General features: G+C 37.8%; 1 protein-coding gene across 5 annotated transcripts in view; it reads left to right on the top strand.

The window, feature by feature from the left end:
- The window catches only part of eIF5 (eukaryotic translation initiation factor 5), a 35846-nt gene that overhangs the window by 12336 nt on the left and 7306 nt on the right, over positions 1-16204 (top strand). For 2 of the 5 annotated variants that reach the window (XM_073073691.1, XM_073073658.1), the window contains exons 3-6: positions 11017-11125; positions 12238-12380; positions 13211-13531; positions 15669-15786. In XM_073073691.1, the coding sequence (XP_072929792.1) occupies positions 13375-13531; positions 15669-15786 (275 nt within the window). In that variant the 5' untranslated portion in view covers positions 11017-11125; positions 12238-12380; positions 13211-13374. The remainder of the gene's footprint in view (positions 1-11016; positions 11126-12237; positions 12381-13210; positions 13532-15668; positions 15787-16204) is intronic. The other 3 variants (XM_073073683.1, XM_073073673.1, XM_073073666.1) reach the window with 3 other exon arrangements.

Raw genomic sequence — 16204 nt, 5'->3', positions numbered from 1 at the left:
CAGCACCTCCTAAAAAGTTTAAGGTGTCACAATCGGCCGGCAAACTCATGGCGACAGTCTTTTGGGATGCAGAAGGAATTTTGTTAATAGATTACAAAGATAAAGGTGTCTCTATAACCGGAGAATATTACGCAACAATCTTGGAGCGGTTAAAAGAAGCCATCAAAGAAAAAAGACGAGGAAAATTATCCAGAGGTGTCCTGCTGTTGCACGACAATGCGCCCGTACACAAGAGCCGTATTGCACTGGCTGCCCTGCATAAGGTGGGCTTTGATATTTTAAATCACCCACCCTATAGTCCAGACCTGGCTCCCAGCGATTATTATCTCTTTCCAAAAATGAAAAAAGAGCTTCGTGGAAAGAAATTTTCTACAGACGAAGAAGTAAAGGACGCAATTTCCTCTTATTTTTCCGACAAGGACAAAACATTTTTTTATGAGGGTTTAAATAAGTTAATACAAAGATCTGAAAAATGCATTCGTCTTGCAGGAGAATATGTAGAAAAAGAAAAATAATTTTGACATTTTATTTTCGCTCCTTGTCCCTCATTCCGCGAACTTAAAAACGTACCCTCGTATGTACCCGTGACCGGGCAGTAGACGGGTGCCGGGGAGTCCCGCGCTGTCTTCGTCCCGCTGATATATCTACAATTTGCTGTTGCGACGCGACTCATTTCTATATTCAGAGCGGACTAGCAATTTGACGCGGACTATACCACCCCCCTCCCTTCCACATAGGAAATATCTTAAACTGTAAGGAATGTCCTACAACCAATGAAATACGAACTACAGTAGCCAATTTTCATTAGAAATCTGCTTTATCGATTTTCAAATACAAATACAAATACAAAGTCTTTATTTGTAGAATAAGGTGTATACATTGGTGTTACAGTCAAGAATTTTCGCTCATTCTGCCATAAATGGCGTACAAATATAATTTTAAGTCGCATTTTATAAGTTCAAATTATTAAATTTTAGATACTAATTTGCAATATTATTAAAACGTTAATAAGATAAAATGTCAATAACAATAAAATGTCACATAAAGATAAAAATGAATAATGAATAATGTCAGTGGTATCACAATAGAAAATTATTGTTGTATTTATAATTCAATGTTAAGACCAAAACATTTCAGACCACTCAGCAAATCATAAATAATCATATGTAACTATTCGTCACTGTAGTTGAGAAACTCGACTAGACTATAAAAACATTTGTCAATTAAATATGTTTTTAAATTTCTTTTAAAACTGATAAATTCCTCAATATTGCGTATATTTTTTGGAATTTTATTATACACCGTAGGCGCTATTCCAAAGAAACTTTTTTGAAACCAACGACTTTTTGCTGGGATTGCGCACAACTTATCTTTGTGGCGTGCTCTTGGGATAAATCGAAATTTTTCGCTGTTCGTTCGTATGAAAATGGCGCATTCAAGAATGTAGAGTGATGGCAATTCATTGTTACGAATTTAGAAACAAATAAAATAAAAGAATAAAGAAATACTAATATATAATAATTAATATACATATATATATTGTAGTATACAATTGACTATGTACTCTTTGTACTTCCTGTTCCACTGTTAAGCCTTATGTTTATATACAGTTGTTGTTTTTTTTCATAATTTTATTCCGACGATTACATAACATAATCAAAGAGTTTAGGAAATAGATTAGCGCGCTAGCCATCAATCTTCCTCAAGGTCTGCAGCCGTGTTAAAAATTGGGCAACTTTTGCTCTATTAATAAGCTCGTAGCGAAATCATGCAGTCGACCTGATTACTGTTGTTGAAAAAAAATTACACTGAATAGTAATACATATGACAGGGCAGGTATATTTTAATTATTATGTTTCTAAACTAGTTGTATTAGAAATGGATTTTGCTGAATTAAATGAACTTAACGAGTAAAGTTTATTATAAATATATGAAATCACATTAAATACGTGATGTAGTAGCGGTCGACTAATGTTTTGAAACTCCGTCTCTCAGTCAAATGGTCCGAAGTTTGTATCCCAGTCATGGATATGTGAAGATCATTGGTCACAAATCTACACGCCTAAGAACTCTTTAAAAATGTTCTCAAAGATGACCTAAATCCTCTAACTCTAAGATAGGACTCGTTCTAAGCAAAGGGATAATGTGTAGACGATGACGACGATCAAAGATGTAGCCAGTAATGAAGATTGTCCACGTGGCGGTGTCTCGCAGGGCGTTTTGCAATCGATCACGTCCAGACAGACGTCTTAACAACAAAACATTTATTTTCTGAATCTAGGCGTTTATCTCCAACAACAAATAAAAAAGTTTAGCGTACATAAAGAATATAGCGGCCACTCATTTTCAGAAGAGAATTTCACTTAAAGGATCTCATTTGGAAGAGCGAAATGAGCTTTTGGTAGAGCATCCCCTTCTTACGTAATATTATCCTCGTCTAGAGATTGCCGCATTAGAGAAAGTTAGGGCGGCGAATTACACTACTTTGTATTTGTCTCTTAACATTTTTCGATTTATATCTGCCGTATTTTATGATATAAATAAATTTGAAGCAATCTACCAATCTGCATTTGATAGGGTTCGTGTGGGGTAATAAACAATCAGGTGTTTACTTTGTGGCAGGTGATTCGTACCTAGAATAGAAATGAGATAGTAATAGGTTGATAACGATGATGTTTATGATTATACTTTGAAAAAAAATTCGAGGCGTTGGTCTCTCTGACGATGTAATTGGAATCGGCAAAGATACCACGTTTAATAAAATACCAAAAAAAAACATCAGTAGTTGCGTATAGTCCCCGTAAAACTGCTAGTCCGCTCTGAATATAGAAATGAATCGCGTCGCCATAGCAAATTATATGACTATACCTGCTCGCAACAACTTTAGAGCGGACCAGCAGTTTGGCGCCGACTATATTTAGGTACGTAACACTTCTAGTGCCGGATTTTAAATTCACCTCAAATAATTGTTGATAAAATTTCCGTCGTTTAATATCTCCTTTTATTTTGAAACATTTTCAGTGTTGTCACATTTTGCAATAAACTTTCCGTAGAGGTCACTGGCCGAAAGATCGGAGCACGTGAATCTGAACGCGATGCGCATCTCCAATGCGTCTTATCGATCGATCGAGCGATGCAATCTCGCCGGCGCTTGGCGCGGACTAATGCATGTGGGAAATTTGGAAAACACGGTCAGACAAGACAGACATTATAAGAAAAAGTCCATTATTAATAATTGCCAACGGATTTAGTTTTTTATTTTCTGCAGCAATTGGCAAATGTCAGACTTTGGTTAGCAATACTATGGGTGGATTGATTATTAATAAAGAGTGTCATTTGAGTTCACTAAAACTAGAAGGGCTTAAATTATTTGACTTAGACGATGCAATATTCGATTGATTCAAAACCCCTACAATGACTCAATTTGCAGATGTAAAAATGCATCTTGAACATGTCAGCTTCAGAGAGATCTCAACCCTTGCATATCATGACGTGATAAAGGCCAAAACAAAACCTCGACACCGAGGTTGCCACTTATCTCGGAGTGGCTCTTGAAGACATCCGCTCGTAGACAAAGAGGCTTTTATTAATCAACTTATACGCTTCCAGCTTTATACACACTTATTTTGACATGATTTTGGGACGAAAAGCATAGCTATTTATAAAATCTTGTCCTAGATAACATTCACATAATAGTAGAATTTCAGTTTATACACTTCGAATTCTATGTTTTCCAATATAGAATTATACCTTTGTGAATGAATGAGTGCTATGAAAGAACAGTTCTTCCTTGAAAAGAATTTCAAAAGGGACTAAATGTAAAGGAGTAATTGTAATACTTGTGACTTTAGCCCTCGCCAAATTTGATTACGTATTTCTTTGTTTCCGCAAAATTTTTAGGACTAAAGTTAATCGAATTACGAGGAAAAATGATACAAAAGAGATTTCAATCACTTCGACGGCTTCTCTGAAACATTTTTACTGATTAAACTTCAAAAACCTTGGAGAGAAAAGCTTCTTTCTAAGCTCTTGTCGATAATGGCGTATTCTTTTGTTTTTACTTCAGAGATTATTTCGGTAATGGAAATACTTTTTTCCCCCTCATCTCCGTCATTATCATTTTGTGGTTTCTTATTGTTTTTATATTTTGAAGGTTAAGATAACTCTATACTCTGTTATGAAACATAAAATTGAGAAACATGTGACAAGTTTTCATGATTATTTATTGCTCAGTGTAGGTGTGTCATTTCCTTAGGAGGTAATTTATTACTTCTTCCGCATTTATTATACATGAGTGCTCTGCTGTCAGATCCGCTGAATTGAGATGTTATTCAACATAAATCTTATTTAACTTTTGTGATACAATTTTTATTATCTTGTTAACTAACACCTTTGCCGTTATTCTTGATTTATAAATATTTAAAGTACATGCTCAATTTAAGATAAATACTTCATCCAAATGGTTCCCAAGTGTCAAAGTTCAATATTAACGAGTGCATGGTGTAAATTTATAAATGTACCCTCTAGTCGGTCTAGAAGGCTCTGTCGGCTGGCTTTCGAATCGATACCACGTCGCATGCGCGATTACCGCACTCCCGCCGCAGCGGTTATCCCCCCTGCATCCTCGCCGATCGTCCTCGTCCTGCGGAGCCTTTCAGCCGTAGGTACCTCGGACCGGCCGATATAACCGCCCGGTCACATATGCAAGGACTTAGGTACTCCGTGATCCACAATAATTCCCTCTCTAAAACTATTTGTAATTTGAATTTACTATCCTTGTTGATTCCTGTAGGTAATGTTTTTATTTTTACTGAAATTATTTTATGAATCCTTATTTTCATCCTTACGTTTAATGTTTCACTATGATATTTTTTGAATAAAGCGTCCTATTTATTGTATTCTAGCTCCGCAAACACCATCCATTATTATGTATTTTTGAAGGTGGTAGAACCCTTTGTGGTTCGATACCGGCGGCTATCCGCCACACTTATTTGCATTACTTTACACGCTGCTGCATTCTGGTTTGAAGGGTGTGGTAAGGGAGACATACTTTTCCGAGGCGTTCCAAGTTAGTCCTCAGGGGTAGCGCCGCTACCGTAGCGGCGCATCTGTGGCCGACCTCAGGTAGGAATATCTAATCCTATCTGGGGTTGATTACGGATGTCCATGAGCGGTAGTAGCCACTTACCATCAGGTGGATTGCATGCTCGTCTGCTACTCCGACATTATTAAAAAAATATATATTTATCTTTTCATTCATCTCGTATCCGTCATCAGTTTTCATCGGCATATCTTGGAATACTTTTAACGAGTTCAACTTTGTTAATGGGTCAGTCTCATTGTTAACGAGTTCTATTAAATTTATTCTGCTCTTTGATTTTTCTCTGAATTGTCGGTCGCAAACGCTTTAATAGCAACTATTAATGAAATTGTATTATATAACAGACACGTAATTTTATTGTATAACACATTATTACAAATGTATATTTCTATTAAAATAGTTATCAATATTATCATAGTTACATTATCAACATTAGTTTGCCAAACTAGTTGAACTTTGCCAAAGAAACGGAAGACCTTAAAACTCAAAAAATGCCCTTTGGTTATTTTTATGATGAGCCCAAATGCAACAACAATACATGCATAATTTACCTAAACTAAATTAAGCCAAAAAGGCAAAATAAAATGAGAAAATATACCACTTGGGTATTGTTATAATACGCATAAATACGTACTTTAAAATAAATTATTATAATAGCAGTTGTAGTATGAAACTGATTGTAAAAATTTCAACTGTCTTTCTAAGTACGGTTTAACAGTTAGACAGGTTTGTTATATGGAGACCCCCTATAAATGTTCAACTTTATCTTATTTTTAGTGTTTGTTGTTATAGCGGCCACCGTTATGCATCCCCTGTAAAAAATCGGAGATAGAGCTCTGTGACAGACGGACAGACAGCGAAGTCATAGATAATAGCGTTCCGTTTTTAATTTTTACCCTTCGGATATGGAACCCTAAAAATGTGTGAAACTCAAAAGTAACAATGTATTTTAAACTGTTCCATTACTATGTTTTGCATAGTTGCGATCGAAGCGTATTAGTAAATGCCATACCCAACATGCAGTCTCATCAAATGTTTTCTACACAATGTTGCACCGTTGTCAATGTAAGCAATTTAAGCTTTAACAATATTTATGTTTCGCTGCGTACTAACACTGTTTGTTTACTATTGTTAATGATAATTTCCTGTCGGATCGTCATCCGTATTCATTGCGCCGGTGTATCGACAACCTCGTCATTGTATCGCTACGTGCATGCCAGTATCGCGTTACGGAATCTGAATCGGCATCCGACCCGCATGCAATATCACACTCGTTTTGTTCTCTGCCAATAGTAATGAAACACTTATTTTGTCAAAACATGCTTATGAGTGAGGCATTTCACTTAATCATTTAACTTTGTTTAATTTACTTCTTGTATTAACTTGCCAACTTTTTTGGAAATTGTGAAATTTGAGCCAGTATCTATTAACTTTATTGCCTTTCTCACTCTCTTTTCAGAACGTAAAAAGGATTAGGTACGATTACCTACTCCACTTATAACTCTGAGTATATTTTTTTAAAGAATGGTATGCAGGTTTCCCCACGATGTATTCCTTGACTCTTAAAGCAAGTCATTAATAATTTCATATGTGCAAATAACTTTGAAAAGTAAAGAAGGTGTTTGAAAAGCCGCGTTTAAACCACAAGACTATCACTGGTGTGTTCCAACCATTTCCAAATTTTCTTAAGCTTTAAGTAGTTATTTTGTACATCATATAGACATCTCCCATATTGTAAGTGACGGTCGTCCTCCCGCATCCGCTACTTACGACGCACTAGACGCCACCAGAAGTCATCAATGAATGTCGCGCCGTTGTCACGAACCGGGCCTGTGATAATATTGTCATAGGTTCGAATTCTTGCATAAGATACGCTTGGAATCTTGACGATTATACTCTGTGAATGCCATTTTGTAAATTATTATTCTGTGCTATAAAGAGACGTATCTTATTAGATCGTTGGCTATCAATTTGAATCTTGATAATAAATTGTACTCGTAGTCATAATTAGTTGTCATGTTAATATTTACTGCTATAATTGACTAGAAATTAATTTGTAAATTTAAGCTTACAATTTCGATAAGCACATTCATTTATTTATCACGTTTAGTTTTTATTTTCTCAAAAGTCTTTCTTTAGAAATTAAAGAATTCAGTCTATTTTAAGACCTAGTATATTAAAGAAAAGTGCTTAACTTTAACACGTGATCGTCTGTGATCGTAAAAGCGGTCGTCATAGCTCACGCTATCGTTAGCTGTAAACTGAAGGTGGATAAGATCAGTGTTGATGTTACGGCAGGTGTTTTAAGTTTATAGTTTTTTAATTATATTAGCCAGGAACTAATAAATCTTATAATAGTGCTACTTTTAGGAACCATCAGCCGCGGTAGCGAAATGTTTCGTATATGACATTTCCGACGCATGCAGCATTGCGATCTTGTCAGTAGTACTTGGAGCAATATTGAAATTGTAGTTGCGGACTAGGTACTTTTAAAAATATTTCTTATCGCTTTACAGGTACATGCTGAAAATAATTGAAAATTGATTAGACTGGCAGTACGTTTAATTAGATGTCGTTGTTATTAAAATACCAATGTAAACAGGTGATTTGATAGCTAAAATAGATGTTTCCCTTTTCCATCTGTTTCAATTTGTTCTCATTGACAAATTTATGTTACGCTACATTAAACGCTATCTCCCTATAATTTTACGCTTCCCTGCATTCAAAAAGGGCTGTTAGGTTGTATAGATCTTCATGTATTTGAATTTATTTGAAACATTTAAATATATTGGAATTGGCAGTAGTGGCGTAGCCCATATTAGTCACCGGTCACCGGTCAGTGAAGTGGAATATATCCATTTTTTAATACTTTTATTCCTTTAGTTCTTTTTTTTTTCTATGCAAACTCTTTGAGAAAATGACGCGAAGGATAAGTTGTAACTGTAACCGACTGTTGAGTGTAATGTTTTTCGACCATACATAAGCTACGAGTAGTATCATTTTTGGACGCACCTTGCCGTCCAAACTGCTTGACAGATTTTAACATAAATGTAGGTGTTGCATTGGCTATTTTTCAAACAATCTCTTCTCTGACAATTTTCTAGTTAGGGTTGTATTTTCTGAAACATTGGCCGTTTCCACTTCAGCTGCGATGCCAGTGGTACCTCTACTCATTGAGCTTTGTGCGGCTTGACCGATACAATGGCAGCGCCCCGTCGCCGCCTGTAACCCGACGCCTGCATCGACCGCACTGTGGCGATGCCCGACGCCATTGTTGTCGTTTTGCTCCGTTTGTATAACAGAACATTGTTCACTGTGATATTTTTATCGCGCTCAATGGAAAATCTCTTTGTTTGACAGACGACACGCTGGTCTAACGTAATACAATTAAATTAAATAGGAAAGTTACAACTACTTTGATATCACTTCACATTGAGTTTGGTCGCGTCGTTAAATTTAAGATACCCTAAGGCCTAAATCATACTCCCGCTTCCAAGATTGAAAAAATAATATAGTTCATATGAAGTACATAGTTCAATGTTCGTTCAATGATGGTGAAATAGGGTTTGAATGCTGTCATATTAAACAATATTGCATAAGTCAACAAGCACAAGTGTGTAACAAACCTAGCTAGGCAATTTCCTATTTTCGTATCCGCGGAAATTAATGTTAACATTTACTACGACGAAACAGTAACACCGTGACGAATCGCGTATGATTGGCGGCCGGCTATAACCGTGACCTTTACTGCGGAGCGTTCGTCGTAGCTTTCTGCACTGTATACATTACCTGCGCTGCGACGCAGTATCGTTGCCGGAAGCTCGTAAATCACCAATGTACTCCGCTCACTGGAAATTAACTTTGTGAAATTTTACGACGTACATGTTCGAATGTGTGCGTCCATCTAGGGCCCGTTGACCAATCGCGGTTTAAGGATTCAAGGACCCGGCGCTGTCGGCGTGTGTGCGGAATTTGCAATTTTGCGCAAGGAAGAATCGCTCTTAGCATATAAGTGTGTTGAGCTAAAGTTCCATGAATATGTCTGTTGCGTTACGCGTGAGATGTCTATGTGCGATGTTTTGGATTTGCGAATTGTCAACTAGCATTTTTTAGCTCTGTTTTTTGCTGAGGTTGGATCGTCGTGGCTCCTTTCGCTCAGCCTCAGGCAATAGCGCTGAGATAAAATCTCGCTTGTAAGTTTGTTTTACAACTCGTTTACGCCCGTTTCACTCGTATTTTGGAATGTTGTGCCATATATACAGAGTAATGAAAGGTTTCAGATGTCTGTGATCTGATGTTGGATCACAAACGTTTCTATTCTATACTCTGTAGGTACTCTTCGTGGTAGAATTTTGCAGTTTCCAAACTTTCAATACTGTTGGCACGAAACGCAGCGTAAGTTTATATCTTTATTTAAGTTTATATAAGATATGAGTAAATAAATAAATAAATAAATAAAATCATTTTCAATCCATTCATTAACGGTTTTAGGATTGTCCCGTGGACACTGAATAAAACTAAATTCTTTTGTCGTGTAAATAAACCGACGACTTAATTTTATTTGTATCTTGTTACGAAATGCACATATGAATGCAATATACTCAACGATGAATCACCATTGTGGTTGTGTGGGACTCTCGATGCGTGAAGTACGTTTACGCTTGATTGCCCCAAGTTCTTATATCATAGGGGTCGTCCCGATGACAAAGTTTGCTCCTGTCCATGTTAAACTAATACAAGTGATTTTGCCTTATCTTATTTGGTACTAGCAACCCGCCCGCGCTTCACACGGGCAGAATAGAATAAGTGTCTATTTTTTTTCGTAGTGAACTATCAGCTTTTTGAAGGTGGTAGAACCCTTCTTGGTTAGACTCCGTCAGCACCACCGCCACACCTATTTCTGCCTAGTAACAGAAGCGGCAGAAGCGGCGCATCAGTGGCTGACCTCAGGTAGGAATATCTAATCCTATCTGGGGTTGATTACATATGTTCATGGGCGGGAGTTACCATCAGGTGATGCAGTCCACCTGACGTCCACCTGACTGCGGTGACGCTAGTCTGTTACTCCTATATTATAAAAAGTTATATAACTATCGTCACCGTAACACCATATAGTACAGGGTTACTACTTGATGGCTGACCACAGATGCATAACCAGTCCTGAGGAGTAAGGTTACCGCCTCTTATAAAAGTCAGCCGTAATCCACTTACACCGAAACACAAGAACTTTTTCGAAGTTCCGACTAGAAATAGGTGCGGCGATGGTACCTCTGCAATCGAACCGTACTCGTTCTACAGAATACATTTCAAGTAGGGTCTAAGTGGTGTGACTGACGGGTGCGACATAGTGACGTATTACACTTGCTGACGTCACTCTGATAGCGAGATTAATTGAGCTTTGCACTGCTCTAAGTGCTGTTTGTTTTTATCTTTGTATTTTGTTATATTCGTAAAATAAATACCATTTGCCTACGAAAATCAAATATATTTTCAACTGAATAGTAAATATAAGATTTGTGTTATGCTTAAAAAACTAATTACTTTTAATTTCTGTTTATTAAAGCGGCATGTATTGGTTTAGTTAGGTACTAGTCTGATTTTAACGTAATACATGTGCGTACGTAAAGTTGTATACTTATATAGTTCCGTTCAAAACGTTATCCTGCAATAAGGGGTTTTTCTTGTGCAACGAATTCATACTTAAAACTTAGAAATTTGGGTCAAGCATTTTAGCTTATTTTAGCGTTTCCATCCAGAGACAGCAAAGGCGATATCACAACGGTCCCTAAGAATACGAATATTTGGCACCGACGGCCATTCCACTTTAGAAAACTAATATTGTATGACTGTAAACTCATACAATTTAAGTGTGTAAACACGAACACCTAAATCATGAATCCCCTAATTTGTTGCAGATACAACAGTACAGTGCGAGGAGTGTAGTCGGTGCGTTGGTGCGACAGGGACGGCCGCCTGCCGACGAGCGTGCATGACGCTTCACATAGCCAGCAACACTGCGAGGAGGTGAATGTCGTGCCCATACATATACTAGTAGAGCTAGATCAAGCCGCCTACACCTCTAGATTAGTGTAACTTTACTATCGTGGATGTCGAAGGATTAATCCAAAATATAGGCAGTAGCGTTTATCATCTTCTGCGGAGACTTTAAATGCACTGCCAAGAGCGATTTCTATGGCAACACTACACATTTGACCCTTGAAAATAATCACTACAAAATCAACATACTACTAAACAAAAAAACTGATATTTTTTTAGACTAGCAAGGCAAATATAATATTGAGGTTTAGGACTATTTGAAATTACATGTTTATTTTGTCTATGATGTTCAGACATGCCACAACTCTCTTTCCGTGGATGTCGTAGAATCTACGACGTAGATGGTAGATGTCGACTATCGCCCGTTATTAATAAAATCAATGTATCCAATGTTTTGCCAATCAGAGCCTAAATTTCTCTACTAGTTATTGTCAAATTTCGATGTTTGGTAGGCAAATATTGATTTTATTAATAATGGGGGTATGGCATTAAATCCAGGAAAATGACTAGCCTTTTATCTGACTATTTCGAAACGATGATTGGCTAAATCCACCTTTCTACCCATATTATGTACAACAATATATTTATAAGGGTTATTGAATGGATGAATAGTGGAAGTGTGGGTTATTTATATTAAAAGTTAGGGTGAACAAAACATTATATTGAATTTATGAACTCCAGGCTCGAATTCTTCGTCTATTCTTCAAACCTATAAAAAAGACAAATTGGTTGCGTGAAACATGCGTGAAATTCGAAATATTATTATTTATATGTAATTCATAAAAAGAAACGTACTAAAAATCATATCCAACCCCTGATTCGACTAGCCCAACAACTAAATAAGTATCGATTTCAGTACGGCTAAGGCCACATAGCGTTTTTCATGTAGTACCTTATTACCTTTTAAAAAAATAACAAAAAATGTATAACTATCCCTAAAGCGAGTTCGCGTATGGAACGGCAAACACAATCCGAAAAACACGAGCGGCCTTAGCCGGACGTCGGCCGGGCGACGTTGCGTTGCGTTGCGTTGTGACGGACGGTGGCAAAGTAGCGTGTCGGTGTTGTGTGTGTTGCAGAACAAGATCAAAATTTTGCAGTAACAGGCACCGGAAGCTGCTGCCGCTGCGGCAGACGTGACTGGCGCGCGCCGCGGGAGCCCCCCCGCATGCCGCCCCGCTAGCCGCCCGCCCCCCGCGCCGCCCCGCACCGCACGCGCTCGGTGAGTCGCCGGCAGACATGTGCGAGGTAGACAAGCTGTGGATGTACGAGAAATCCGCCAATAGGATTGCATGATTTTCAATGCTTAGCTTAGCCCCGGTAGGTTCAATGCAAATGCAAGCTATCGATTGTGACAGGTGTAGCTATTATGGTATTTTCATAGCAAATCTTTCTTGGTTAGCTTCGACCTCGCACACGACTTAGATACCTCGTACATCTCTGGTGGAAAGGCACCCTCGCCCTACCTAGATCACCACGACCCATATCGCAGCACACACACTCACAAAATTTAACGAATCCTGTACATTTTTAATTATATTATTAAGATAATGAAAAAGAACAATTTAGCTGATATTAAAATTGCGCAACTCACTATATACAAAGAGATATATTACTAGATTTGAAGTATAAATATTTGCAAAAGGAAATAGAAATAAAATATACAATATACCTATAATAGGTCTTAAACATTTGTAGTCTATATTTAGTTCTGATCATTCCTAACAAAGTCACCAGCTACCTTCCCATGTTAAGCCTGGAGGTTAGTCGTATATATAGGGTATTTATTCTCAAAATAATTAAATTCATTATCTACATGTTGCACATATCAATCATTTAACATTATCGCTCCATCTAAAATCAAAAGGATGCATTAGTCAACATATTTTGGGCCTGGAGTTCTCGATATATTGTTTTATAGGAATATAATGAATATCACCCATACAATGACTTTTTGTGTGGAGAAAACTATTTCGCCAAGCGATATCATCCGATAATCATCAGCAGTCTTCAATCTTTACTGTTTAAGGCTTACGTTTTCTCCACTTGCAGATCCAGTGTCAAAAAGAAACCACCCCTGGAATAATTAGTTAGTTGTAAAAATTTCACCGTGAGCACAGCAGAAGTAGCACAGCAGCAGCCAATCAGCACCGCGAGCACAAACAGCACCAGCGACATCGCCAGCATCACCAGCAGCATCAGCAACACCAGCCGCCATGGGGTCCGTGAACGTGAACCGAAATGTGGCGGACGCGTTCTATCGCTACAAGATGCCGCGCATCTGCGCCAAGGTGGAGGGCAAGGGGAACGGCATCAAGACTGTCATCGTGAACATGCCCGAAGTGGCCAAGGCGCTCGGCAGACCCGCTACCTGTGAGTTTGTTACTTGTTACATATTCATCATCACTGAAAACATTGTGGGAATCCTGCATGCTTGGAAATTCTGCTGAAAAAGTGCTCCAATGCGTGTGATATATATCAATCCACACTTGATCATTGTGGTGGACTATGGATTACAATTTTCGTAAGATTCTTGCCTAGTATTGAGAGTGATAAGTTGAGAATGGTGCATTCATCAACCTTTTGAAGTCCACTCTGCACTGCTTATTGCAATGCAGTTAGTGTCTGCTGTCTTCTTCAAGTTATCGTAGAGGACGACCTGACTAATTTTGCCCAGAAATGAGTGAGACACTATTTAATTAATCTTTATTATCAATTGTGGTATTCCAACTACAAAATCTGTGCAAAAAATCCATTACGAAAATGGTATCAAGTTTAGAAATGTTACAAGACAAATACCGAAATACAATCATCCAGAATCTGCTCGTAATTGGAAAGTCTGAGAGGAATTTATTCATTGCAATAAAAAGTTGTGATTCTATTTCCGTAAGCAGCTTACTCGTCGCAATTTATTTTCAATTTGAATCCATTTAATGCGACCCGTTGCTGTAGCTCTTTCATACACCTATAAACTTTACTTGCGTTCACTCAACGATGAGATGGAATTGTCAATTATTTTCTTCATTTCTTTGTGGATGGTTGGAGGTGATGAAACTTTTTGCGGATTGACTGCAGAATTGCCACCTACGCACGTGTTTTTACCCGACTGCCAAGGAAGGGTCATGTTTTTCGTGCGTATCTTGTATTTTTGTCTTTCTTTATTTGGTCGGATCTAACAAACGATTGGATGAATTTCGACAATTAAGGTGTCATTATTCGTCTCAATGACCCGAGTGTCTTTAGATAGGTGTTAGAAAAAAAAATCAAAATGGCGGATTTTTGGCTCGAAATAGTAATTATGTAGTTGAAATAAACTTTAGATAGGTACTTATCTAAGGTGAAATTTTGCTTGTCCCTAGTGGCATTTTTCTCGTTCTCGATGGTGGCAGACAGAGACAGATGGCAGGTAAACTGCGATGGGTATCACACTGCCTTGGGAAAGACTCCAGCTTATGCCGCATTATAACCCCGCGGCGCTACGAAGAGATACTCCGAGAACACGTAACTGGTGTCCTCTAAGCGCGGTGCTTTATCGGGCTTTGCTCAGGAAAGCATTGCGCTCACCCCATACCTTAGGGTTTTTTTTGTTGGTTTGCAGCCACAAGTCATGCTTCCTGACCTTTTTAACTGACGGTTCGAGCTCTCAATTTTGCTTCCCGTTATCCTAAGGGGCCACCTAATCTCCTTTTACGATAGTTGATTTAATACAAGAGATTTGTAGCAACTGTTTTCCTTTGAGTTCTAGCGCGATTACTAAAAATCGTCTCCTCCCTGCTTCTTTCCCATCATTTCTTACATCCAATGACCACAAAGGACCTCCAAGGATAAATCGATAGAAGATCAATCAGACGAATAGTAAATTCTTACATTGTTAGCCAAATATTTTCAGTTGTAGGTTTATTCTTCACCCTATTAATTCTCCAATTGGAATCCATTTATATTTCGTTTGCAAGGACTTTATACGCCAATAAACACTTCTGTTCGCGTTCTCCCAACGGCGCGATAAAATTCACCAGCGCTGAAATGATTGCGAGGATCATAAACACGTTCGAGTGGTGATTCGTTGCGCCACAAACACGAGTTATGCACGAATTATAACTTGAGGAGTATTGTTCCCGGAATTTTAAATGTGCGAATAGGATCTGGGTTTATGGCTAGTACCTAGTATTTTACCTCATACCTATGATTGATCGAGTCGTAGGCAGTAGTAGTAGGCAGAGGTTTTTGTCTTAAACTTGATGGTAAATGATGAAGAGACCTAAGATGTATCACGCGTCTTGAAGTTACTTAGTTAGTCTTTTCTTATGAAAAATCTCACGAAAACAGCAAAGGTGCATGTATTCGACCCACTATACCCCAGATAAGATGTAATATCCTCCTAAGGTCTACCACGTGTCTTCCTACTCTTTGAGATGCTCTTAGTTTTGTTAATTTAATGAAAACTAAAATCTGTTTATGGTTATTTTGTATGTGTTTTTGTAACAAAATTAACGGTAGCGTAACATTTCAGATCCCACTAAGTACTTCGGGTGCGAGCTGGGCGCGCAAACCCAGTTCGACTTCAAGAACGAGCGCTTCATCGTCAACGGGAGCCACGACTCCGCCAAGTTGCAGGATCTTCTTGATGGGTGAGATTATTTTACAATGTTGAATTTATTTCGCGACTTTGGTGTGAATACACACACATGTTTTGGTGTTGCAAACGTACAACCACAAAATAAAAACTAACAGAGGGCAATAAAAAAATAAGCATTTTCTAGTTTCTAGTTCATAATTAATGGATTATTTGCATGACATGAGCACATTTTAATTTAGTCTGGGTGGAGCTGCAAGGACACTCTTATTATAAGTTGTAATGTGAATTCTGGACATGAATGTATGTGCCTTTATGGTGTTTCGTGATAATTTTTAAATTAGTACATGACCATTATTAATAGGTACTATGAATTCATACGCAAACATACAGACAAATAGAATAACATAAAGGATATATATTTATTTAAAACTTGGTTTATTATCTATTGTTATCCCTCCATTTTTTCTTTC

Source organism: Epargyreus clarus, unplaced genomic scaffold (assembly GCF_041222505.1).
Source record: "Epargyreus clarus isolate Ecla_fem2 unplaced genomic scaffold, WU_Ecla_fem_2.2 ptg000001l, whole genome shotgun sequence".
NCBI classification, from domain to species: Eukaryota; Metazoa; Arthropoda; class Insecta; order Lepidoptera; family Hesperiidae; genus Epargyreus; species Epargyreus clarus.
The sequence above is the reverse complement of the archived record's forward strand: the minus strand, read 5'-3'. Positions and strand labels throughout refer to the sequence as shown.